The 24,216-nt window shown below is 43.9% G+C and overlaps 2 protein-coding genes across 13 annotated transcripts in view; one reads left to right on the top strand and one right to left on the bottom strand.

Moving 5' to 3' along the window:
* dennd1b (DENN/MADD domain containing 1B) overlaps positions 1-23,500 on the top strand; it is a 79,719-nt gene extending 56,219 nt beyond the window's left edge. For 3 of the 11 annotated variants that reach the window (XM_088395302.1, XM_088395312.1, XM_088395313.1), the window contains 15 exons: positions 215-304; positions 6,139-6,224; positions 6,530-6,755; positions 6,864-8,283; positions 11,263-11,625; positions 11,735-11,883; positions 11,997-12,099; positions 13,598-13,661; positions 16,651-16,806; positions 16,973-17,068; positions 17,192-17,412; positions 20,170-20,305; positions 20,592-20,780; positions 21,826-21,928; positions 22,187-23,500. In XM_088395302.1, the coding sequence (XP_088251428.1) occupies positions 215-304; positions 6,139-6,224; positions 6,530-6,755; positions 6,864-7,583 (1,122 nt within the window). In that variant the 3' untranslated portion in view covers positions 7,584-8,283; positions 11,263-11,625; positions 11,735-11,883; ... (7 more) ...; positions 21,826-21,928; positions 22,187-23,500. Of the gene's footprint in view, positions 1-214; positions 305-6,138; positions 6,225-6,529; positions 6,756-6,863; positions 10,967-11,262; positions 11,626-11,734; positions 11,884-11,996; positions 12,100-13,597; positions 13,662-16,650; positions 16,807-16,972; positions 17,069-17,191; positions 17,413-20,169; positions 20,306-20,591; positions 20,781-21,825; positions 21,929-22,186 lie in introns of those variants that run through there. The other 8 variants (XM_088395310.1, XM_088395307.1, XM_088395304.1 and 5 more) reach the window with 8 other exon arrangements.
* Positions 10,428-22,227, bottom strand: crb1 (crumbs cell polarity complex component 1). 2 transcript variants are annotated; one of them, XM_088395298.1, is made up of 13 exons: positions 22,033-22,227; positions 20,589-20,825; positions 20,149-20,344; positions 19,922-20,061; positions 19,637-19,819; positions 17,478-18,434; positions 16,856-17,406; positions 16,618-16,783; positions 15,157-16,081; positions 14,251-14,295; positions 13,717-13,839; positions 13,369-13,495; positions 10,428-11,477 (listed from the first exon to the last, which is right to left on the bottom strand). In XM_088395298.1, exons 1-13 carry the CDS (start codon positions 22,106-22,108, stop codon positions 11,259-11,261), a joined length of 3,945 nt encoding a protein of 1,314 aa, XP_088251424.1. In that variant the 5' UTR covers positions 22,109-22,227; the 3' UTR covers positions 10,428-11,258. The 2 variants fall into 2 exon arrangements, with proteins under 2 accessions (XP_088251424.1, XP_088251423.1); XM_088395297.1 differs by lacking the exons at positions 19,637-19,819; positions 19,922-20,061; positions 20,149-20,344; positions 20,589-20,825; positions 22,033-22,227 and adding an exon at positions 18,985-19,150 and having other exon boundaries at positions 10,436-11,477.
* Positions 23,501-24,216: the final 716 nt, after the last annotated feature.

Here is a 24,216-nt window from a genome sequence, read left to right as displayed (position 1 = left end):
AACGCCAAGCAAGATGCAGCGCTCTGTAAAACACGCAAACATGCTCAGAGTGGCACATGAAAATTCACGAAAGATGTTTGAAGGCGTCATCGACACGTTTGACATTGCTGCCGGCTGCAAACGGACAATGACGAAAACGGACGTCATGTTTTGCACCATATCGTTGTGGATATGTTTATATCTGTGATTTATCTTGACTATTTTGGCCTCACAGGAGGACGAGGAGGAAGGCATGACAGTCTGTGCCGGGTCCCCCACTAGTACCAAGAGCCTGTCTCCAAGGCGACTGCAAAGGATGAGACGGGTATGACACACACACCAGCAAATTAGTTAACTACCTCTGCCCTGATCATCCCCGAGCTTGACTGATATGGATGTCGCCACCTCCGTTTACTCGCTGTCTGCCGTGTCGAAGCTCTTAGAAGCGCATCACTTTGTCAGGGTGCCAAATATAATGATAAGCTTTTTTTATTTTCTTTCGACACACCGCCGGTAGTTCCTAGAACAGTGCGGACAGGAGACGCAACTCATGCTGGTCAGCATTTCCTCTGAAAGTGCGATTTTTCTTTGTGTGTATGTTGTGCAACACACACACACACACACGATGAGATAAAGTTGGATTGTACTGCAGTGTGCAGTTAATGTAAACATTCACTTTTCCGCTTTAAGGGAATTTGCTGATTAAATGTGCGTGACTGGACCAGACACACAAATAAGTTTATTTATATATATATAGTTTCCATTGTTTTATGAAAACGCTCCCAATTTCTATTTTCAACATATCGTGACAGTTTTTGTGTGATTGTGGGGCCTCTCATTAGCGTTGTGTGTCCAGTGTGTGCAACCAGGCTGGAAATTCTTAACACACAAGAAGGTGCGAAGGCCTGGGGTGGGCAAGCAGAGGAAGGGCAATTAGGTTTTTTTTCTTTTTTTTTTCTTTCTCCCAAAGACCTTCTTTGGCTGCATACAAAGGATGCGCTCAAATTAACAGTTAACATGCAATGTGCACGCACGCAGAAGTATACACGCTCGCTCACAGTCGTGTCGGTGTCATTAAGAGCTGCTCATCGCTACGGTAACGGGTCCCTGGAGACCATTGTAGGAGAGTCACATAAGACCCAAGTGTCTCTCATTGTCCAGCCACATATAATGTCATCCCAACATTCTGCATTTTCTTAATATAAACACACGTTTGTTGCAAACACGCAATTGTTGCGGAAAAATAACTGCAGTGACAGAAAGAACGTGTGTCTGACAAAAGGAATAATAAATCAAAAAATAGATATTTATCAAATAAATATTACATGTAGGGCTGTCTCTTCCATCACAATCACCCCCCCCTCATAAAATATTCCCCATAGAGTCATTCTGGGTATCAATTTATCTTTACATGTCATTGCAAATAAGACTTTGATTTTTTTAAAGTAACACAAAATCCAATTTTCATATAAATTCATTCGGTGACGTCGGATTAAAAATATGTGACCTTGCAAGCTAGCAAATGTGGTGGACAAAACCAAGTGTTATATTTGGGAGGGGTGGGGGGGGCAGGCTTTGTAGCTCATCCATCTTATCTGTGTGTCTCTCTCCCCTTTGCTGTGTTCTTTTCCCTCCGCATTCCTCGCTGTGATATTGTGATAGTATTGTTCGGTCCGAACCAGGTGTTCACGGCAACCGAGGTCATTGAGAATAAGAATTAAGCGGGATTGCTGGTTAAAAAAAAAAAAAAGACATATCCCCATACAATTGAAAAAATATATGTATATTGCGCAATAATAAAAATATGTTCAATAGAAGGTTCAATAGAACCAAAAAGTCTATTTTGAGCACAAGAAATGTTTTTTCTTGTGAGCCTGGTCTGCCATGTGTGTCTTAAAATGACCGGTGGCTTCAGTGCAACACTTGCAGTAACATTAGATTGCGTAAACTAGCATGATTAAACACCCCTGGAGGGATTTGTGTGTTTCCCAATCGTCTATGAAGCGTTAGCATCGCACTTAAGTCACAATCAGGTACTTGAAATATGCTTTTTGTCAACAATGAGCCCGCGAACAAATTTATATCGACACTTCCCTACTACAGCATCGAAAATATTGACATTGCTCTTCTGCATTCACCTGTTGTGTGACCTGAGAAGCATCGGCAATCAACCCAACCTTCAAAAATGTGATGAAAAACATTCCAATGATTCATTTTTAAAACCACCAACGCCGCCGGGAAAAAACATCATGAGATGAATGAAGTTTTGCGCTGTGGTGGGATTTACCATGTGCAGGGTGTGGGTGATTTGGAACCTTTTTGGAGAGCTTGTTGATTAGGAATGTAGGAGGACTGCTTTGGTTGGATGAAAACAAGGCTGCTTGCTTCAAACAACAGCCACTGTTTTGGCTCACGTCTCTTTTTTGAAGGCCCGTTTATGTTCTGGAAGCTCTTGGTGGATGATAGTGTCAGGCCAGTCACAAAGTGACAACTCTATAAAGAGCAGAGGTGGCTGAGACCAAGTTATGGACAATCAAGCAGCGGACTTGTTTCTGGGCTCAGGTCTCCACGCGTTCAGTGTTACAAAATATCCGCAGCCGGAGAGGTGGATCAGTATGTGTCTTGCGTGCGCGTGTATTTGTGTGTGGACTGAATAAATGCATGGTTGGGGATGTTTGTGGATTCTATCAGTGGGAGACAGCTCATATATTCATGGCGAGTGGAGACCTACACGATATAATGTGTACACACATAACTTGACATGTGCTCTAATGTAGAAAATGATGCCTGACACACACACACGCACACAAACAAACACACAAACATATATGTATATACAGTATGTGTATATATATAGAGAGAGCAAGTTAGAGAGATGGAAAGATAGACTTTTTCATAATCAATGATATTTCACATCAATATCTGTACACTGTACACTTCTTTTTTTTTATAGTCCTGCCTGTTGATTGATCATAATAATAATAATAATGCATGGGACGTCAGGTGCCGTATTGCTGCAGAGGTCTCGTATTGCCCAGACCAAAGATCTAGCAATTAAATTTATTTAGGGTGTATATAAAATAACATATCATGGAGCAGCCTCTGCCACTGCTTGGGCTGAAACCAAAGTGCCATCTGCAGGCAGTAATTGTGTACTGCATCTTCTCACTCAGACACCTGGATGAGACTTGAAGGTTTAATAAAATAAGCATGCAGCACATTTTATATATATATATATATATATATGGCTCCCGTATTCAAAGTGCGCTTTCAGCCAAGGCCAGTTGGATGGACGAGCAGCGGAGCTTTTTTTCTCAAACAGTATTTTTTGCTCTTAAACAGGCAGACTTGGCCATACTTCTGCAGAGTCTCTGCTTCTCCCTGAGGTTTCTTTGCATTTTACCGCCATGTCTTTACATACACTGCCAAGCTGGGAGATGAGCGGCTATTCAGAAAACGCCTATGAAATACATAATGTCCAATTTGGCGCCGCCACAGAGAGCGTGAGAGTTGTCCCGCATAAGCGGAGGAAAGCGCTTGGCTAAATAGATCCCGATGATTTGATTTTTCCTCTTAGAACCAGAAAGGAACTGTAATGTGTTGCGTCAGAAGTAGAAAATGTTTGGAGGCATCGGGACTGCGAAGGTGCTACGGATGAGGTCAGAGCGTTTTTGGTTTTTTTACTCGCAGGCCGGCCTGTGAAGGCGGCGGCGGCGGCGAGCGTGTTGGCTTTTATGTCCAAATGTGCTACTGAAGGTATTCCCAATCCTTTTGCTCTTCCGCCAAGCACACTGGAGCTCGGATCAAAGCGCTAAAAAGATAAAAAAATGATAACGAAAGACATAAATGTTCCCGTCAGAGAGAGAGGGGGGGGGGGGGGGGGGGGGGGGAACAAAAGCTGAGATAATAAACATGCTCCTTGATGGAGGAGAATCGACTCCCTCTCGAAATGCAGGCTTGAGGTCATTTTGCTAAAATGATTTCACGTTCGTGCCCTCGCTGACTGGCGGCGCTTCCGAGACGAAAGTGACGGCGGAGTGACAGAAAGAGAGAAAATGTGAGCCGGATGACTTTTTCATTTGCACCTTTCAGCTTCTTATTAGCCCACAGCGAGGAGCTAATGGAGCAGCGGTATGATAATCTGTTGTTCTTCTTTGTCAAGTTCTCCTCGGCGCTGTCAGGCCCCCAGGCTTGACGACGATATTTGACTGCGGGTGCCTGGGCTCTTAAACAGGCTTTTTTTGTTCTTTACATTAGTGCGCAGAGTTCACCAGTCAGGCAAATAACTGCTGTTGAGGAACTCTTTGCAGAAAAGTAGCAAAAGCAAAAGTTGTCGTGCGAGGGAGGCCACCGTCCGTTTACGGCTCCCCAGGGGAGGAACTTTTCGGACGGACGGGACCAAAGCCGTAACGGGGATGACCTGTGTGCGCTTGTGTTTGGCTGGGCCTTGCTTTAATAAACACCTCGCTGCACGAAGAGGCCCCGCTTTGCAGCCTCCTACGCACCGAGCGGGAATACGACGTACACGCAGGTGCATGGGCGCTCGCTCTGCTTGGCCGCGCCAGCCTGGCCCCAGATTTACTGCCCCGACACAGGAATCCATTAAATGCTGTTTAGGGATCCTGGGCCGGAGCCCCCTCTCTCTCAAATCTCTTTCATTATAGCTCCAAGCTAGCACGGAAGTTGGCCAATCAGCGCTGGCACCACATGTGTTCCCGCTTAAGGTCCAAGACTTGAGAGGCTTAAGTGACTACTGCACACATCTTAACTGGACGTGCGCGTATCCCAAATGAGGCCACGCCGGCCGATCGTTACGTTCCGCCCATCTGGCTGGCACCGTGTCCGCTAATGAAGACCGGCTCGGTCCAGGGCTCCGTGGCCGTCCTTGGATTCATTTTTTTTTTTTGGTTCCATTTTTTCACCGTCATCCATCGGGGCATGATTTTGCACGCCGTGTTTATCTTTTATCGCTGCGTCTCGGGTTTGTGAGACTCGAAAGCACCCCCCCGTGCTCCTCTCTGAGGGTGTTTATTCCTGTTCTGGCTTTTGATTGTGTGGTTGACAAAATATGGAAAACTGTTGGAGCGTTTGTTTGATGTTCTTGATAGCCCATTTAAAGTCCATGTACTGAGACAATTCAGCGTGCCAGATGAGCGACTGTAGCTAGCTTGTAACTTTTTTTTTTCTTCCCCCTCTCTTGTAAGACATTTCTTCACAACAGACTGTCCTACTTGTCCTATTAGTCTCATCATAACATTCTCCTAGTTAGCATCGAGCAATCAACTAGTACCGTTTACAGTAAGTACCTCCCCAAGAAAAGTGACACCGTCCTGATTCAAATTAAAATACAGAAGCTTAGTAGGCATAGGTGTTCATCAAGAAGGAGGCAGAGGTTTTATTTCCAAAAAGTCTTTTGTATAACATAATTTGAACATCATTACCGCACTTGAACACAGGAACATGTTAAAAAAAGCTCATAATAAAATATATATTATAATAAAAATAATAGAATATCATTTTAGAAAAATATAATATAAAAATATAATTACATTAATGCTCAATTTTCCATAGGAGGTTAAATACAATGACCCCTCATTTAGGTGTGTTGTCCACAGTCGAAACAAATGTGAGGGCAATGTCAATTAGAAGGTGAGCGCTCGCACGCACCGGTGATGGAGGAACATGTGCGTGCATGGTGGTGGAGGCCATGTTAATAAGTGGCCCGCGGCAGATGGGGAGCGTCCCGTGTTGCCGCGTAAAGCTGCTGTCTCTTCTTGAACCCGCACATGAAACATGTTACACAGGTGGCTTATTAAACCCGCTGTGTCACTAAACGACACCACATACTGATCTTTCAGCACATAGCGCTGACAAATACCATGTGCCGACTTGTTACCACGCCGATCGTTAATGCACTTACACGGGCCCGCTCTCAGAACCACCGACTTAATGCTCGATTTGATAAAACACTTAAAAACACTCATCCCCCCCCCCCCCCCCCAGACCCCACTTTGACTAATAGAGTCTCAATTCTTTTGGTTCTGGTCCAATAAAACAAGCGTTGTCCCTGGAGGCCGAGCCAGATAGCTTCCTCTAATCGTCTTCTATTTACTTTTTCTTTTCATTTTGCGTTTGCATTTTTCTCTTCCCCATTCACAGCAAAACTTCAACAAGTCTCCCATGAGCATGGGCCCTCGAGAGCTTGGCTACGGGCTTGATGATGACGAGCTGGACAATGCGAGCAAGTAAGTTCTGAGCATTACAAAGCCACGATCCATATTGTTGCTAGAATATATTTAAAAGAACAAAATGTTAAAAGGGAAAAAAGATGCTCCAGGCAAGTTGTTTTTTTTTTAAGTCATGATGGTACTGCCTCCAAGTGGACATTATTGGTAAAACGAGGTAATATGACAATACATTTCAAATGGCCAATGTTTGCCTCATTTCTATAATCAAATCATTGTTTTGTATCTAATCTAACTAAGCTAAAAATAATCAAATGATTCATAGAAAATAAAACCCTGAAATATGTTCACTTATTCCAACGTAGGATCTCATCAGAGGACAGCGGCGATGTCCCGTCATACACGGAGGAGGACAGCGATGACTCGTACTCCTTGGAACTGGACATGGACTCCTCCCAATCAGGCAAGATGAACCTGCTGGAGGAGATCCTGGACTCTCTGAACACCTCCACCATGGAGCAAGGCAAGCTCAGTGCAGCCAAGAGCCTGGACTTCTTCAGGTCCATGGAGGACATGGACTACCAAGCCCCGGTATGAGACACATCGTTTTTTTTTTTTTCCCACACACCCAAACAAAACCTTGTGATTGTGTTGTTAGCATATTTTTTCCGTAATTCCTCTTTGTCTGTTAATTTTTAGAGTAAGGTAAACGCCTCGGGCGACTGTCAGCCGTCAGAGGAGAGGGCTTGCGATGGGGAGCAGGGGGGCTGGAACATGGGTCAGGATGATAGCGCGGTCCACGGGAAGCACCTCCCCCCGTCCCCACGCAGACAGCCCACCAAGAGCAGCCTGAAGAAACCCCCCGTGCCTCCTGTGCCTGCCACACAAGAGCAACCCGGTCCACGCCCTCTACCTCCGGGGAGACAAGCGCGAGACCGCTTCTCGCCGTCAGCATCTCGCCCAATTCCAGCCACCAAGCCATCGCCGACTTTGTCTCACACGGCTTCGCTTCCCAGCTATTCCCCGCTGCCGGCGGCCCGCACTCGGGCCGTTTCCGAGCCTCAAAACAGCACCGAGCCCACTCTAGCTCAGAACCCGACGGGCTCCACCGGCATCTTGAGGAGGAAAGTGCTCTCCAAGGAGACAGTGAAGCACTATAAGGAGAAGTCTTTGAAGAGGCAGGAAAGCAAGGAGAGCAGGGCCAGAAATTCTGTGCTGGTCCCCTGGGAGAAGGACAACACGGAGGAACCGCCGGGTCCGGTTCACGCAAAACGCCCGGGGGAGTCCACGGAGGATCGAGGCCTCCTGGAGGAGATCGAGTCCATGTGCTGCGTCGGGCCGGTCCTCCACAGCGGCCTGCAGCTCTCGCAGGTTCACTGCAACAATAGCAACCACGGCAAAGCCGCGGAGCACTCGTAACTTTTTGAGCGGACAAGCCAGAGTGGCTCCGTGTCAACGGCGGGAAGAATTAGCAAGAAATGTGAGGACGGGACCTGGAGGTGAAAAAACAGGAGAAACTGCTAGACAATAACAAGATCTTATCCAGGGACTGATTTCTACAACTGATGCAAGAAGTCAAAACATATTGGCAATACGCTACAGGTGCATCTCAAGAAGATAAAACATCGTGGAAGATGTCATTTATATTAATGGTTGTAACTCACCAAAATTTTAATCTGTCTAATATCTATTCCACGTTTTGAATTACACGATTCAAAATGTTCTACCATGTTCGAATTGAGATGCACCTGTCAATGGACAAAAGTATTGGGACACAATGACAGCGACGTGGTCTCGGTAGTCCAATCGCTGATCGATCCATTTAACGATTAGGAGGCGTGTCCCAAGACTTTTGTCTGTATAATCTCCTGCAAATTGCACATTTTTGTTTTGAGTAACAAGAAAGAAAAAAAAATGATGACACCAGGAATGCCAACTTTGAGAGTAGCGCTTATGTTGCATTTTTCACATTCCAGAAAAGATGTCTCCAAACGGGACGGACAATGTCCCGTCCCATCGTCATGTCAAAGGTCGTCACATTTCAGATGAACAAATCGAGCCCCCCCCAACCCATCCACAAGTATTTCAAAATGAAAATCAGCGGTCCTCATGAACCTTGGTAAGCACCCTTTCTTGTCACCATGCCTTAAGCGGACATGTGATGTGTTCATCTCCGGAGAGCCTCGTAGGTACTCACTCGTGCGTGACATCTGGCAGACGTGAACGGTACTTTAAGCGTCTTTGTGTAGACGGGCGGAATACCGACTGTGTGTATCCTGGATGATGTGCTTTAAGCTGCTCGTCAAAGTTGCATTCCAGATAATCAACTGCGCATGGAGACACTCACAAGGGACGTCCATGTGAAGAATAACTTTTTATTTTTAGAACCTTTTTCATGTCGCTTGCACTCTACTTATCGTGGTGTCTTCCATTTTGTGTTGTTTCCATGTCCTATCCCGTTAGTTGCTAGAGCATTTATTCAGTGCCCGTGTACTAGTAAACTCACTGTTTTAGCTGGTTGGAGAATTCAGTGCACTAGTAGAACGACTTGGACGCACTAGTTTTGTTCCACTACTGTATGACATTTCTGTCCTCGAGTAGAACAAGTGTGGAATATTAGTAGACTTTTATAATACCAATCATAGCTCATAGTTTTGCCTCACTAGTAACATGTAACTGTCCTACTAGTATGCCAAAGACAATTTAGTAGAACGACAATTTTTTCCCAGCAGCCACTGCCTTTTGCACACAAGTAGGGCAACTACAAAAAAAACAACTCGTGCAGTAAAACTTTGCACTCGTGGACATCTGCATGCTACTAATACCACCGAAGTACTAGTGGCACACAGTTGTTAACTCATGCAGACTTTTGCCTCACTAGTTGAGCGCACTAGTAGACCAACTAAGTTGCGCTAGTCCTTCCTTTTCTTTACCACTGCCTTTCACTACTGTATAACATGTATGCTCACTAGTTGAGCAACTTTGGCATACTAGCAAAACAACGACATGTTAGTAGTGTGGCAGGACTACTCGTGGGCAGTACTGGTGCTATTATTAAGGTGCAGGCGGCTACTAGTGGACGTGACAAAGAGCATACTAGTACACGACGGCTCCGACAGCTTTCCTTAGCTTCCAGTCGCACACTGATGATAGCGTGTTTGATTGTACTGCAGCTCAGACCATACCACATCCATGGAACGTGGAGAGTCTGACCCCCCCGCCCCCCCTCCCTTGCGCTTGGTATGATGCTATTCCCGTTCATGTGATTTCAACCAGACGCCAGTCAGCCTGGCACTTTAACAGCGGCCGTTTCTCAGATTGCCGCCGCTGCCCCGTTAACGCTTTGCTCGTAAAGTGGCTGGCGGGCATCGAAACGAGCAGACCTCGTAAAAAGTCGAAATCCTGAGTCAAGCTCACAGCGGCGGCGGCCCTACCCACTGACACACGTTCAAACACATAGTGACTATGCAAGCATTTCCAAAAAAACTGAAAAGGTCATACTTTTGACTACTTGAAAAAAAATGAACAATCAAGTTAGTTTCGAATGGGAATAAGCCACATGTCGAGCGTGTGCATTTGTGTGTGGTGTGCCTTATAATAATAATAATAATAATAATAATACCTGGTACAGTATTAAAGCACACACGGAGTATGCAATGTGGAAATCATCATATGGTCCTTTGATTGTTTCGTGAGTGAAAGTAGTTTGAACCAAATGACCTGAAATGAACTCAGGTGATATTTTTCTGACAGGAGGAACCTCCTGGCGTTTTATTTGATTTAGTTTTTTTACTTTTGCTAGATAGACATCTTTTTCATTTTCTTATTCTATTAGTTTCCGATTATTTTTAGCTAATTCGCTTAGTTTTTTTTGTCAACAAAAACTACAAAAATGCATTTAAAAAGCTTTCTCAGAGGTCTTCATTTCAAAACAAAAAAAATATTTTCAGCTGACTAGACATGTATTTTTTTCTTGAGTATATTTTACAGAAATAATATATAATTGGTGTTATATGTTGTAAATAACACCCAATTTGAATGTTTTAGATATTATTTTTTAAAATTAAAAAAAGAAACGATAATATAAAATATACTGCCCTAAATCCTCACTCTCATTTCTGCCTGCATGTTCCGACTCGGTTCTTATTCGCTTGACAGATTGTGGTTCATTCATAATTACTGATATTTATCGAAATATTTAGCAAGTCAATCAAAAAAAAAAAAAAGAATGACGCAAATATGTTGCTTTTGCCTTGCATTATAATATTTAACATCATCTGCCTTGTAGGAGAAGCTATTTTTTACATTTATTGACTGCTGTAAATAAACCATGGAGAAAAAAATTAATAAGCATAACTACTGCTGTGAGTAAGACGAAAAATGATGGTGACTGTTTACACTAATGCTGTACAATGACGACCACGACAGTAGTGTGGAGGACTTGACGTTTCCAAAAATGTGGCAAGAGAGCAACCTCTTTGGTGCTTGCCGCTATTTCTGCCAGCGTGCTAATGTAGCATTAATGAATGCAGACAGAAACATTTCATAATGTACTTTAACATCATTTTGCATACATCTCAAATGCAACATGTGTGTGGTAGCAGTATAGACATGAATCACTTCTCGTAACAATGACGTTTTCCGGTACGTTTTTGATTCCGTGCGCACTTGCATGTTCTCGTTGTGGAGAAAAAGAGCAGAGGTCATTCTGAGGAGGTTTTTTTTTTTTTTCCATGACAAACCTGGTACAACTGCACATCTTGTATGCACTGTGAAATGGAAATAAATACGCTTTCATGTAACATGCTTTTGGTCAAGTCACAGATGTTTCTTTACGATGAGTTTTTTTCTATTTAAGGACAAACAAATCAACAAAAATTAGACCGCTATAAAATAAATTAACATACCAGCAGATTTTATATTTACATTCACTTTGACACAAGTGTGACAGCAGCACATAATCAATGGGTACAACATATTGGGCACAAAATATCGATTTGCCATTGTGAAATGAAATCTATGGTGGATAAAGACTTCCCAGTCCGGCAGGTGCAGCACATCCGAGTAAGATGGATCTCGCCAATCTTCCGCTGCTCAGATGAGCCTCTCCATGGGTGGAGTCTGGGTGACGCTCCACATCTCCACACGAGATCCGTCCTTCTCCTGCCGACTGGGGCTGTAGGTGCCGTGGGTGGCTCGGCGGTTCAGCGCCACCACCAGTCCGACCGAAGTCAGCATCACGACCAGCAGCAGGATGACGGACACCAGGCTGATGGCCAGTAGTAGGTCAGAGGTCACGCCTTCTGAGGTCAACTAGAGGTAAGATGTGAGTTAGCATCTTTGCAGTCAAGCCATATCTATTCTGCATTCCAGGAAAGCCAAATTTAGCAAGCTTGACAAAGACGGTGAGTTTTTGTTTCTCAAAATCCTTTTTGACCTCCAGCAAACCTCCCAAAAAGAGGTCATGTGCCTTCTATTCCACAATGACCTTAGAAACACAATTAGGAAACACAACCGTTATCTCCTGCAGCTATGTCACTTTTCTCTCCTCTCCTCTCCTCTCCATACAGGCTCTCTGGGAAAGTGCTTACCTGTCACTGCGGCACACTTTGCTGTCACAGAGAGTGTGAAGCAGGCAAGCCGCCGCAACAGCAGGACCCGCCATCAGTCTCCCACTGCCACACACACCACCGAGATGTCTAACTAACCAGTCTCTGAGGTACGTGGCGAGGCCACCCTGAAGCCTCCGAGCAGAGGCAGCGGCAATGCCTCTCTGCTGTCAGCACTATCAACTTGTCTTTGTGTGTGTGTGTGTGTGTGTGTGCACGTCAGATACGGTGCCCTCATCTTTTTCCGCCAAGCAGACCAAACTTCTGTGAAAGCCAGCAGCTCCCTGCTGAAGCTGCACTTCAGTGCCAGATGTTGCTTTGGCTGAGTTGAGTTTACTCTCATTATACCGTACTCATATCTCAAATTTTTGTTTTGCAAAAAAAAAGGATTGAATGACAGCTCATATCTCAAAAAGATAAAAAATCTGGTCATTCATATCTCAAGGTACCACTTTGTGTTAATGTTGCTACTACTAGTACTAAACATATATTTATTTAAAAAAAAAAAGATGACTTATTAATTGTAAGGTGGGAAAGGAAAAAAAGAATGATTAAAAGAGGACAGACAAGACTAATAAGGAAGATTATTTTTTTATTATTAGACCAAAAACAGATGTTAGGACAGCTTCTGACGGAAGAGATGACAAAAGAAAACACACACATGGCATGGTAGTAGTGTTATTAAAAATAAACATAAACATGATGGGAGAAAGGTGATCAATGTGGTTATGAAGGGTTGACCACCATGACCCGGTGAATATGTGCCGGTTACTGAGCTGCAGAGAATTTGGGTTTAAAATACCTCAGAGAGAAACGTTTGCAGACAAAAAAAAAAAAAGAAGAAGAAGAAGAGCAAAACAACACATTGTGCAGCTGTCAGTCAATCATCCACTGATGCGAATTCACAACAACAAAGTAAGACGACATGTTGTCTCCTCGCACTTGTCAGTGCCTTTAGAAGTAAAACATGCCTTTTTTACACCTACGCTGCTCGGAGCTCCCCGAAATTCCGATACAAAAGACTGACAGGATATCCTAAATGGAGAAACATTCCAACAATACATTCGTACCTCCAACGAGGTTGTGTTTGGTTTGGATCGTGGCATTTTGGGATCCCTTTCTTCTGTTCGATTTATAGCAAGTAGAGAACCTGCTATTTAGCATGGATATGAATAACATTTGGTTTAACTATGTATGTGAGCTAACAGATTTTTTTTTAGAATCTTTTGTGGGGTTTTGGATTTGAATAACGATTTTGCTTTAACCAATGAAATCATTTTAAAACAGTGTTACGCAACATCATGTTTTTAAACAACTACCTGTTTTCGACTAACGTGCAATTAACACATTTTCATGATATTCATTTACATTCATTTCTAGGAACTGCCATTAGTACTTATTGACTCATACATATTGATTTATTGATGTTAAATAAGGTGCTTGGTATGAAGGCACAAATGACACCTTGTGCCCCCTCAGTTGTTGTCCCCCCACTCCACCTCGGGCTCATCGTCCAGCCTGAGCACGAGGTAGGAGAGGAGCTGAAAGAGGTTCTGCCAAAGCAGCACAGCCACGTAAAAGTAAATGTCGCTTACGTCCGTCTGGCATATGTCGCCGGCGTAGCTCATGTCGCACACGCACAGGAACTTGTTGATCAGGTTGCGGCAGTAGCCTCCGTTCAGACACGGGTTGGACTTGCATTCGTCTATCTCCTGCTCACACCTGTGATGGAGGTCATATTGTTTTGGGATGGGGACTTTTTGTTTTTTATAAAATTGTTCATTGCTTGTAAAATTATACTAATACACAATTTTTTTTCCCTAGGCCTCTCTTGCATAAAAAAGAATACCATTCAAGGATGGCGCAACTGATCAACAAGAAACCAATGGTAAGTGCAAGATCATTTTTTAAAAACACATTTCACAAAAATTAATTCATCATACCGGTGTCCAGCAAAGCCAGGCGGGCAGTCACATGACAACTCCCGCTCGGTGCAGTTTCCGCCGTTGAAGCAAGTGTAGTTCTTCAAGTCATCTCCACAAACCGATACAGGAAGGTTGGGCCGCCTAGATGCAGATTGCAAACAAAAACTCAAATCTGCTACTGGAGCCAGACAAAAACAGTCATGTGAGACTACTTGTATTGTTTGATTCAGTTTTGAGGCAAAAGAAGCTTACAACCCGACCGCCGTAATCCGATGATCTACCTCGAGGAACGACCATAAAACCAGTCAGAATAGTTTTGATAATATGGAATTCATCCCTAAATAACAAAATACATTTCCCCCCCCCCAGCCTTGTTTTGGCAAACTTTGGGCCAAACAGCAGCTGTCACTCATTCTCTCTCGTATGTGTTTTTAAACCAACACTGATGGAGGCATTGTTAATATTAGCTTTGCTTGCCATTTTGCCAGAGCGAGAGATGCCGTGCGTGACATTTGGGAAACAAAGGAGGAAACAAACAGAAAAAATACTTACACATTTCTGACAACAATGTACCAAGGAATTTCTTCAACCCGTTCACTAGAGAGGAAGACAAGGAAGGGATGGGGGGGGAGGTAGAAAGCCACACAAACAAAACAAAGTCATTTTGATGAAAACTTTACAGCGCCCATGTTCCCAGTGAAGGGAGACGTGCGGCTTCCTCGCAAAGGTTCTAGAGCACGGGAAAAAAAATGCAAGGAGCTGCGTGTTTATGGGATAAATGCTCGGCGGCGTTCCCTCGCCTGTTCTCCGAGGCAAACAAGAGATAAGAGGGAGAGAAAGTGCCGCTGTAGCACTGAGACACGGCGGCAGACCGAGAGGCCTTTTCTGCCTGACACTAGAATAGAAATTCATCTTCAGATGAAGCTTGCTGCAGGCGTAGGCAGCCACCGAGGAACGGTAGCAAACGTAGCATCTTGTCTGTCTTCCGTCCCTCGTCTCAGCGATTTAGCATCATTTATTTGTGTTTGCTAACTAACCGTGCTCTTAAAAGTCTTCAGGTAGTGACAAAAGGAGGAAATGTTTCTCCTTCCAAAGCCGTCTTTTGGATCACATCAAGTGTGGTAAAATGTCACGGGACACAATTTAAGGAAAATTCAAAAACGGGCTGTAACAAAAAAGCTTTAAAAGCATTGTTTTGGACTGATGCATTCAGAAATCTGTTTGTTTGGCAACTTGATTGCTCAGTTTAAGTTTTTTGGTTGCTTATAGAAAAATGACAGATGAAGGAATGGATGAACTAATCCAAAATTAGCAATAGTCGGCCTTAGCGGAGGTCAACATTAAAAATGTAAATAAGCCGCTAACCCAGAAAGTTGGAATCTTCATTCCATTGTGACTCTGACTAAGAATGAACAGTCCAGAACAAGTTGGACCACACACTGTCTATCATGGACTTACTTGCAAAGCGGTCCGGTGTAGTTGTCAGGGCACAGACAGGCGTATCTGTCAGGTCCATGCAAGCAGGTTCCTCCATTTGCACACAGATGCTTTTCACAGATGTCAACTTCCTCCTCACAGTGCATTCCGTCGTATCCCAGTTCACAAGAGCATTCGTAGGTCAGTCCGGTGATGCTGCAGTTGCCGTGGATACAAGGTCCGGAAGCGCAGGGGTCGGCCGAGAAGCCGCAGTGCCGTCCTGCCCAGCCCTCGGCGCAGCTGCAGTTGTAGTAGTTGAAGAAGTCTCGGCACTCTCCTCCGTTCAAGCACGGATCGGGCGTGCACACCGACGCCCCGCTGCAAGCGACCAGCGGACGATTGAGGGACGTCTGGATGAATTTCTCCTTCTGTTGTTGTGGAAGGTTGACCTGAGAAGAGCTGAAGTAAGACAGAGCGATCCCGCCTATCTCCACCGTGCCCAGGCACCCTGCTAGGGACCATCCAACGTCAGTGGTCAAACCTCCCAGGACAATGTCTACTCCTTCCCTGAGGAAGTCCAGGTTGCCCCCTTGACCCTTGGAAGTGATGGCTTCATCTACTTCATCATCCAGCACCAAAGTCCACTGAGATATATTAGTCCACGGTGCCGTCATGAACAAGTGGACAGCGTGCCACTCGCCATCGCTGACAGATCTCACGCTGTTGAGGCTAACTGTGGACTTGTCTTCCTCTGCGTCTCCGGTGGAGCTCTGAAGCTCCATGAAGAGGAAGCCGTCTTGGACAGAGAGCGTGACAAAGGCAGAATCCTTCTCCGCGTGGAGGATGGCTGCGCTACGTTTCCGAGTGCGCAGGTTGAAAGAGAGGTTGGTTAGGTTGCGCAATATGTGCCCATTTCCTCTGTAGACCAGCACAGTGGTGTCATTCAGGAAAGTTGCATTGGCGTGACCTAGAAAGGCATGAAAATGACACATGAGCTTCAAACACACCTTTAAAAACAACATTTAAAACCGAGAAGACGTTGATCATTAGTTGGATAACTTCTTCTACTCGCTTTGTAATAATATAATATGGGTTCAAGCAAATCCTGCTTAAGTAGTTGATGGAGCACTTTGTGGTTGGATTGAGGTCGCTAAGCGTGTTACATGATTGGACAGTTATTTATTTAAGGATGTACAAATTGTATAATCAAGTAGGTCTGTATGGAGGTAGGACAATAATGATATCATTTGATTAACACTGTCAGGATTCATTTAACAATATTATAATAATATAGTTTATTATTATCATTATAATTATTAATAATAATATTTTTAAAAAATACAAATGTATTATCATTATTAATAATAAGTATTATTATTATTATTATTGAAATTTAATTCAGTTCTCCTGACCACAAGAGCTATTTATAACATTTTGGATTCTAATGTGGCACGTGGATGCTGATAATTTTGTCCTTAGCATGGAACTGATGTCTTTACTTACATTCATATCCTTGGTGGACGATCTTGCACTCAGCATCCGCAGGACACGGAGACAATTGGCACCATCTGACGTCTTCACAGTGCCGCCCTGCTGTGCTGGGTGGGCAAGCGCAAGTGAAATCGTCCCACGTGGTGTAACACATTCCCCCGTTGAGACAAGGGTTCCTCTGAAGAGGAGAAAAGGACAAAGGTGGGGTCATCATTCAAGTTTTTTAGAATTAATAAAGGGACACACTTACACTGCAGGTGTTGTCACCGGAGCAACCAGCGGTCACATTCTCCATGAGTTGCAAAGGGAATGTTGTCACCAAAGTGTCCAAAGCAAAAAACTGCAATCTCCTGTCATTTATCTGCAGGTCTTGGATGCATCCTTTAAAATGTCCCCCCCAAACGGCAGCAGCATCTCTCTCCAGCAGACCTCCGACGTAGACGCTATCTCCTGCTTGAATGCCGTAAGTCCTGACCTCGGCTTCAGCTTCTTTGTGAGCCTCCACGTGCAGCGTCATTTGTCCCCCGGCCACCTCCACATTCACAAAGTGAACTTGTCCGTCGTTGAGCGCGCTCTCTCCCCTCAGGCTCTTGATGTCACCGAGCTGAGCCGTGACCACGCCGTCCTCCAGCCACACGTGCAGGTAGCGCGTGCTGCCGTTGCCCACTGCCAGCAGGAGGCCGCCGGGCTTCCGCGTGCGGAGGAAGAGAGAGATTGAGAAGCCTTCACCCAGGTCATCCGTGACGTTGAAGACGGCGTAGCTGAGCGAGTCCTCGCTCCCAAAGCGAGTGCTCACATGTTCTGAAGGTAAGGGGAAAAAAGGCAAATTTAAATTCACATTTATTTATTTCTTCGTTTATTTATTGGCATACCCTCTTCGCAGTCTTGGCCCATGTAAGGCCTTGGACACTGGCACCGGTAGCTCTGCCATAGGTTGACACACAGTCCGTTGTTTTGGCAAGGCGCGTCCTCGCAGCGGTCTCGGTGGCTGCAGCCAGGCGACACGTTGACCGCAGAGTCGCTCAGCCACTCCTCGGGGACGATCAATTGCCAGTCCACCAAGACATCCCGCATGCAACCGATAAATGGCGCAATCGAGGAGTCCTCGCTCGGATCCTTTCGCACCCCTCCGATGAAGGTGTTCTGAGGGAGCGACGCTGAGCCATCCATGTTATTCTGGACCGGCGCCACCTTGTAGCATAGCTGCTTCTCGCATGTCGCCGCATCACTCAAGAGTCTCAAACTGAGCACCCGGTTTGTGAGCACTGCCTCGACACTATGCCACTCTCCATCGGCGACCGCGTGCGACAGCTCCAAAGCTCCAATTCGACTCAGTACTTGGAGCTTGGCGGCTGTTTGCCTTCGAAGCGTGAGGTGAAGCTGGCCCTCTTGCAGCTCCAGGCATAGCAGAAGACCCCTGATGCTCCTCTGGAACAATACAGCCCTGGGCAAAGCAGTCTTGAAGCTGAGGGTGATATTGCAAGAGATCTCAGCGTCCACAAAGGGGCTCTGGAGCAGAAGGTAGCCGCTACGTTCAAACGAGAAGGTGGTAGGGGTCTTGCAGAGCGGACCGCTGTGTCCAGCTGAGCAGGAACACGTGTAGCCGTGGGTTCCGTCCAGAAGGAAAGGATTGCAGGAGCCTTGGTTCTGGCATTCATGGCCGTCACAGCCCACCAGCCTCACGTGGCAGTTTGCACCTCCGTAAAGATAGCCTTTGCTACGTTGTTTGTTGCAGTGACACGTGTAGCCCCCATCGTGGCTCTCACACCTCCCGCCATTTTGGCACGGGTTGGCATCACAGTGGTTTATTAGCTCCTGGCAGAGGGAACCTGTGGAAGGAATGACATCACTGCAGTTTAACAGGGATCACTCCAGTGTAATTAAAACTATTTTCCCCACAACAAGGATTCAAGGCCAGGGTATTGTTTTGAATTCATCCCATCTTAAAACAAACAAACAGCTTTTAAAATGTTATTTTGAGCCTCATCTCATGTCATCTAAATAAAATAGAAAGCTCCAAATTACAGTTGACAGTATACAGCACTGGATATTTACCTTTTGTTTAATCACGCTCTAATTTTAGCTATAAATAGAATCCACTGAAATTGATTCTAGTGGTCTGAACATTATAAAACGAAAGAAAACAACACCACTGGTATTTCAACCTGTTCACAATATAGCCACTTAACTAGTCCACGAGGATACTTAACTCTCCAGTGTTCCGCATTATCCTCTTAACATTGTTTCACTTCAAATGTGTTTACAGACTTACTATTCAAAATATTGTTATTTTTCAGTTTCCCTGCTAGCACTTATTATGGAGAGTAGAAAATAGGGAGACCGATACTACAATACACGTCACCCACTTCTTCCTGTTACCTGTTCCAAGCAAGAGAATGGCCCAAATCCATCCTGTGTGTATCGGCATTATGACGTCACTCTTTTCCCCAGAGATGCCCCAAACTTGTCTAAGTGCACCATATTAATTTGACGTCCGTCGCAATGGAGCTCTGCTCCTCGTCGTGCAGGGTTGAATATGCGGAGAGCAGCAAAGTAAGAGCCTGGGGATTACACTAATGCTATTTGGCCAACTTACTGAGTCAGTGCGACAATAACACTAGCCAGGGCGGCTCACAGACTAACTTAGCCTGATCATTGCAAAATCAAGTCTTGTGTAAGGTCGAGTAAAAATAATCTGCTTTTGTAACCCAAAAACATTCAAGGCACACTAACAATATCCTGTAGGTATTTAGCAAACTACTGCAGGTACACAGTCTCACAGAGAGTACACAAATGTGATGTATTTTATATTATTAGTAAGATTTCTGTTGCTTTGTTCTAGCTTCCTAAAGCACGGGGAAAAAAAAGCATTATATAACCCAATGTTTATCTCAAGCCTTAGCCGATGCACACTTTATTTATTTATTTATTTATTTATTTATTTATTTATTTATTTAATATTTTTATTGTACAGTATTATTACCACACAGCTCTTATTTTCAGTATGTGTCAACTCCTCAGAATATGGTACCTGTCGTTCCCGGAGGGCAGCTGCAAATGTAGCCCGCAGCGTGCTGAGGGTCGTAGCGTTGGGGTAGCAGCGGCTCGATACCGAAAAGAACCCGCCACGACCTCTCGATGCAGCGGCCTCCGTTCAAACACGGGTTACTGCCGCACTCATTGATGTCTATTTCACAGAGTGTCCCCTTAAAGCCTGAAATCAAGCAAAGCATTACAGTAAACAAAATTCTCAGTTTTGCTTTGCATAGTAGGGTGGTTGATTTTTTATTTTTATTTTTGTAAACTCTCACATTACCTGGCAAGCATTGACAGGTGTAATGACCCTGACTTTCCATACAGGTGGCACTGTTGAAACACGGGTGAGAGTTGCATTGTTGTTTCGGGCTCTCACAATGTCCACCACTGAAGGCTGTTTGTGAGCAGTCACAGCTATATCTGGGACAAAGTCACATTGAACGCATTAAATTAAATTTGTAAAAAAAAAAAAATGTTATATTTTTATGGGCAATGTCAATTCCTCACCCATTGTGTCCATCTATACAGGGAGCCCCGTTTTGGCACGGCTTGTCTTGGCATTCATCAATGTCGATTTCACAACGGTGGCCTTGGAAACCGGGCGGGCAGGTGCAAAGCAAGCCACCCGTGTTGTCGTGGCAACTGCCGCCATTGAGACACGGCTGTAAGTGACACTCATCAATGGCGACCTCACAAGTGGGCCCTGAGACAATGAAAGCAACACAGATGGCCCAGTGCAAAATGACAGGCGCTCGCTTTTATGTGGACTGTCATCATATATGCTTTTAAGCCTCGTAGTGTCACTTCCTGACTGTTATAAAAAGTCTACACACCCCTGTTGAAATGCCAGCTTTTTGTAATGCAGACACCAGGATGAATTATTCCTCAACTCCAAAACCACAATGTGACATCCTGTCCAACAACACTGCTTGTTTCTGTTCCCTCACCAGTAAAGCCAGCGGCACAAAGGCAGGAGTATCGGCCCACTCTGTCAACACAGGTGCCTCCGTTTGTGCAGGGCTGGGAGACGCATTCGTTGACATCGATCTGACAGTGAGAACCCTGGAAGCCCGGCACGCAGAAGCAGGCGTAGCCCTCCTCGCGGATTTGACACAAGGCTTGGTTTTGGCAAGGATTTGGTGAGCACAGATTCACACCTGGTGGATGCCCTGAAGGAGACGCACCTATACACACATGATAATGAGCAGTTTTATATTCAAAATGTGATACAGTAAGTCAGAAGGTTGTGGAACAACACACAAAGTTCATCATCATGTTTCTTTTTAATGACTCATTTTGAGCCTAAAAAAAAATAGATATTGGTTATTAATCTTTATTCAATGCCATACAGGGACTAAAGAGCAATCAGTTGTGCAAGTGGCGCATGGCGAGATGATAAACACTTCACTATAATCTTGAACACAGCGAAGTGCTTATTGCACGGATATGAAGCGTGACAACCATGCTAAAATTGCAACATTGTAATGCACAAATGTATGCACATAGCCACGGTAATCCTACTTGGAGTGTCCAATCAGACTGAGTGCAAAACCCATGAGAGGCTCTTGTGCACCATGATTGCTGAAGGGCAGTCAGACTCACAGGCAACTTGCAATCATCTCCAAGAGCAGACCTATGTTAGGTTGTTATGAGCAGGAGGAATATGCAAAAGTATTTTTGGGAGAAAAAAAAATATATAATTCTTTTTTTTCCCCGTTGTGTAAATTTGTTTTTGTTGTGATAGGATTTCTTTTTTCCCCATAATTACTTCAAGTTTAGGAATATCACGTTTACATTATGACCATAACAGTCACTTCATGGCTCAATTATTGAATGTTCATAAGGTGCTCTTTCAAATTGTATTTAATTCACAATTGTTTATAGTCTCTGAATAATCCACTTACGGTGTCTGAGGATAAACAGAGTGACTCCTAATAAATTAAACAGTGTGGAAAGGAGTCACTGGAACCCAAAAGGCTAACATGAAAACATCCAGTAATTTTTTTTTTAGATTCTGAGACACATCCAAGCAACCGGTCATGGCCACCCCACTCCCACAGCGTGTGGACTTTTCAAATGTAAATTGGCTCTTGGGTCTTTGTTTGGTCGTATCTAGAGAGCCTCAAATAGCACATGCGGAACATCTCTTGTACACTGACTCATCTGCTTGTCCGTGTGTTTCAGTGGTGATAACAACTTTGGGGGGTTGCTGTCGTCAAGATGCATAGCGTGTCTACAGAAAATGGATAGATGGATGGAAATTTTCAAGCAAACGAAATAAAAAAAGGTAAGATGTTGCGTGGAAGTTTAGTTTTCTAGGAAAATAATGAAAACTACTTATGCAGCAAACAACAAATAGTTATGCAATCAGATGATGGAGAAGTCACTTACCATAGGTCACAAACAGTGAGGAGATAAGAATTGTCCAGGCGAGTGATTTAAATCTGGAAAAACGAATCACATCCATAATCGTGACGAGGAACCATCCTGCTTTTCTTCAGCACAAAATGTTGTTACGAGGGGGATTTCACTGATCTGCTTGCAGGGTCTCATGTGTTGTCAACTCCAGAAGCACTTCAACACACACTTCTGCTGCCTGTTGGAGCACCATCAGGAGCCTCCATCACATGTGAAATAAAGAGCCTGATGGCCAACCGTATCCAGGGAGGAGGAGCTGGAAGCAATTCTTCTAAGCATTAAGGACAATAGCACAATAATAATAATAATTTATACAACGCTTTTACAATATACTCAGATGCTTTACAAATACGGTCAAGCAACTTGAAATCATAAATTAAAATCACACACAATGAACAATTCTAAAGAGGTGGATTTTAAGAAGAAACAATAATAAGGTCAGTTACATGACCATCTGTGGATCTTAAAAGAAAAACTCATTTTCATTGGTGGTTAAATTCTGTGACTATAACTATAATTATTAGAATATGCTGATTACTTTTTCTAAATATAATAATGACTCTTTTCTTCATAAATTATAGTAATAAAATGTCTGATAGTAACCTTAGTGGGTCAGTTGCACATTTATTTGTAATTTATTTTAATACAAGCACAATACTAAGAAAAAAAACTGGATCAAGGCAAACCTGTGCAAATATTAAATAGTTTCTCAAGTTTTAAGTACTCCTTGGCGCTGTCATCTAAATCGATGCGCTTTCGCTTCTGTCCACTAGAGGGTAGTAACGGTTCATGAAAATACAAAGATGATGCTTGGATGGAAACAGTTCAGACAAAGTTGGGAGAGAGACAATCACTTAATGGATTTTTCAACAGCACAGAGCCAGCATAGACCCTCGTGAATACAATACAAGTCCAGCCTGAGTCAGCCATGCTGAGTACTTGTTTACCTTTTTTTCTGCATTGCATTTGCAGTAAAAAGAAACGTTTCCCTGCCAAACACAGTCATTAGAAGTGTTAAAGAAAATATTTATACTTTGCTCTCTCATTTGTCCTTGTCAGACGGACGACCTGATGAAGCTCAAAAAGCTTTTAGTGATTTGACCTCAGTTGAACGACTGCAACAAGAATTACAGTTAACTTTTTTGGAGTCACATAACCAATATTTTGTGAATATTACAATTTTATGGTCATGATTTTTATGTGCAACTTTGTTCCTTCTACTTATCCCAAAGCCTTGAGTACTTTATTCCTCCATTTTTAGTACACCTCAAGCACATTTGACTTCACTTTATGTTTGATAGTGACTCGAAGGTGATGATCCAGACAAGTGAGCAGCGAGCTTTGAAAGCTGAGGAGGCCCTCCAGGCAGCGCTGGAGAACATTAAAAACCTGGAAAGACAACGACATGATTCTTTAGGTCGGGTACCCAAAAGTTGTAAAGGTATTGAAGCATCTTATTACGTCCGTTTGGAAATGCTGAGTACTTATTATGTGACGTTCTGCTTATTGTCTTGCAGAAGAAAAGGAAACAGCTTCACCGTTGCCTGCTGCTGTTTCTCCAAAGAACACCACGCATCAACGCAAATGTTTCTCATGATGTCGCCGTAAATTTAATTTGAAAAAAGCAAATAGTGCAATACTAAATGAGTAGTGTAAAAGAAAAAGATGAAAGATGAGTATCTTATAGAGTGTTGAAGATGCTCTGGTTACGCACTCTGGCCTGCACTTGAGGGTCTTCCATGGCTGCCAGATGCTGCTGTAACTCCACTGGAAAGCTGACAGAAAATCAAAGCCAAGCACAACACAGCGTGGTCAGCAGAACCCTCAAAGTGGACCGCAAATCTTTGCATGCATCTGCTGACAGATCAAATGCATCAAGGTCTATTTTGAGGAGAACTTTGAATTTGTAGTGGCCTTCACGGTTGAGCTGTTTCAATTAAGTTCATTTCTCGGTGATTGTCTTGAGCAAAGGTTCTTAAATAAAAAAATAACAAAGAACGTAGTAAGTCACACGCATTTAGTTCTATCCATTGAGTGGCATGTCACAAAGTTAGTGACAACTTCTCAACTCTCCAAGGTGAAGCAACACACATTCACCTCAGTGTTTGAAATATGTTCAGGCTTTTTTTTTTTCAAGGTAGGTTATCATTCTTGAAA

Source organism: Syngnathus floridae, chromosome 13 (genome assembly GCF_059516105.1).
Source record: "Syngnathus floridae isolate MCC-2025c chromosome 13, RoL_Sflo_1.0, whole genome shotgun sequence".
In the NCBI taxonomy this organism is placed as follows: Eukaryota; Metazoa; Chordata; class Actinopteri; order Syngnathiformes; family Syngnathidae; genus Syngnathus; species Syngnathus floridae.
This window is presented reverse-complemented; position numbering and strand designations above follow the sequence as displayed.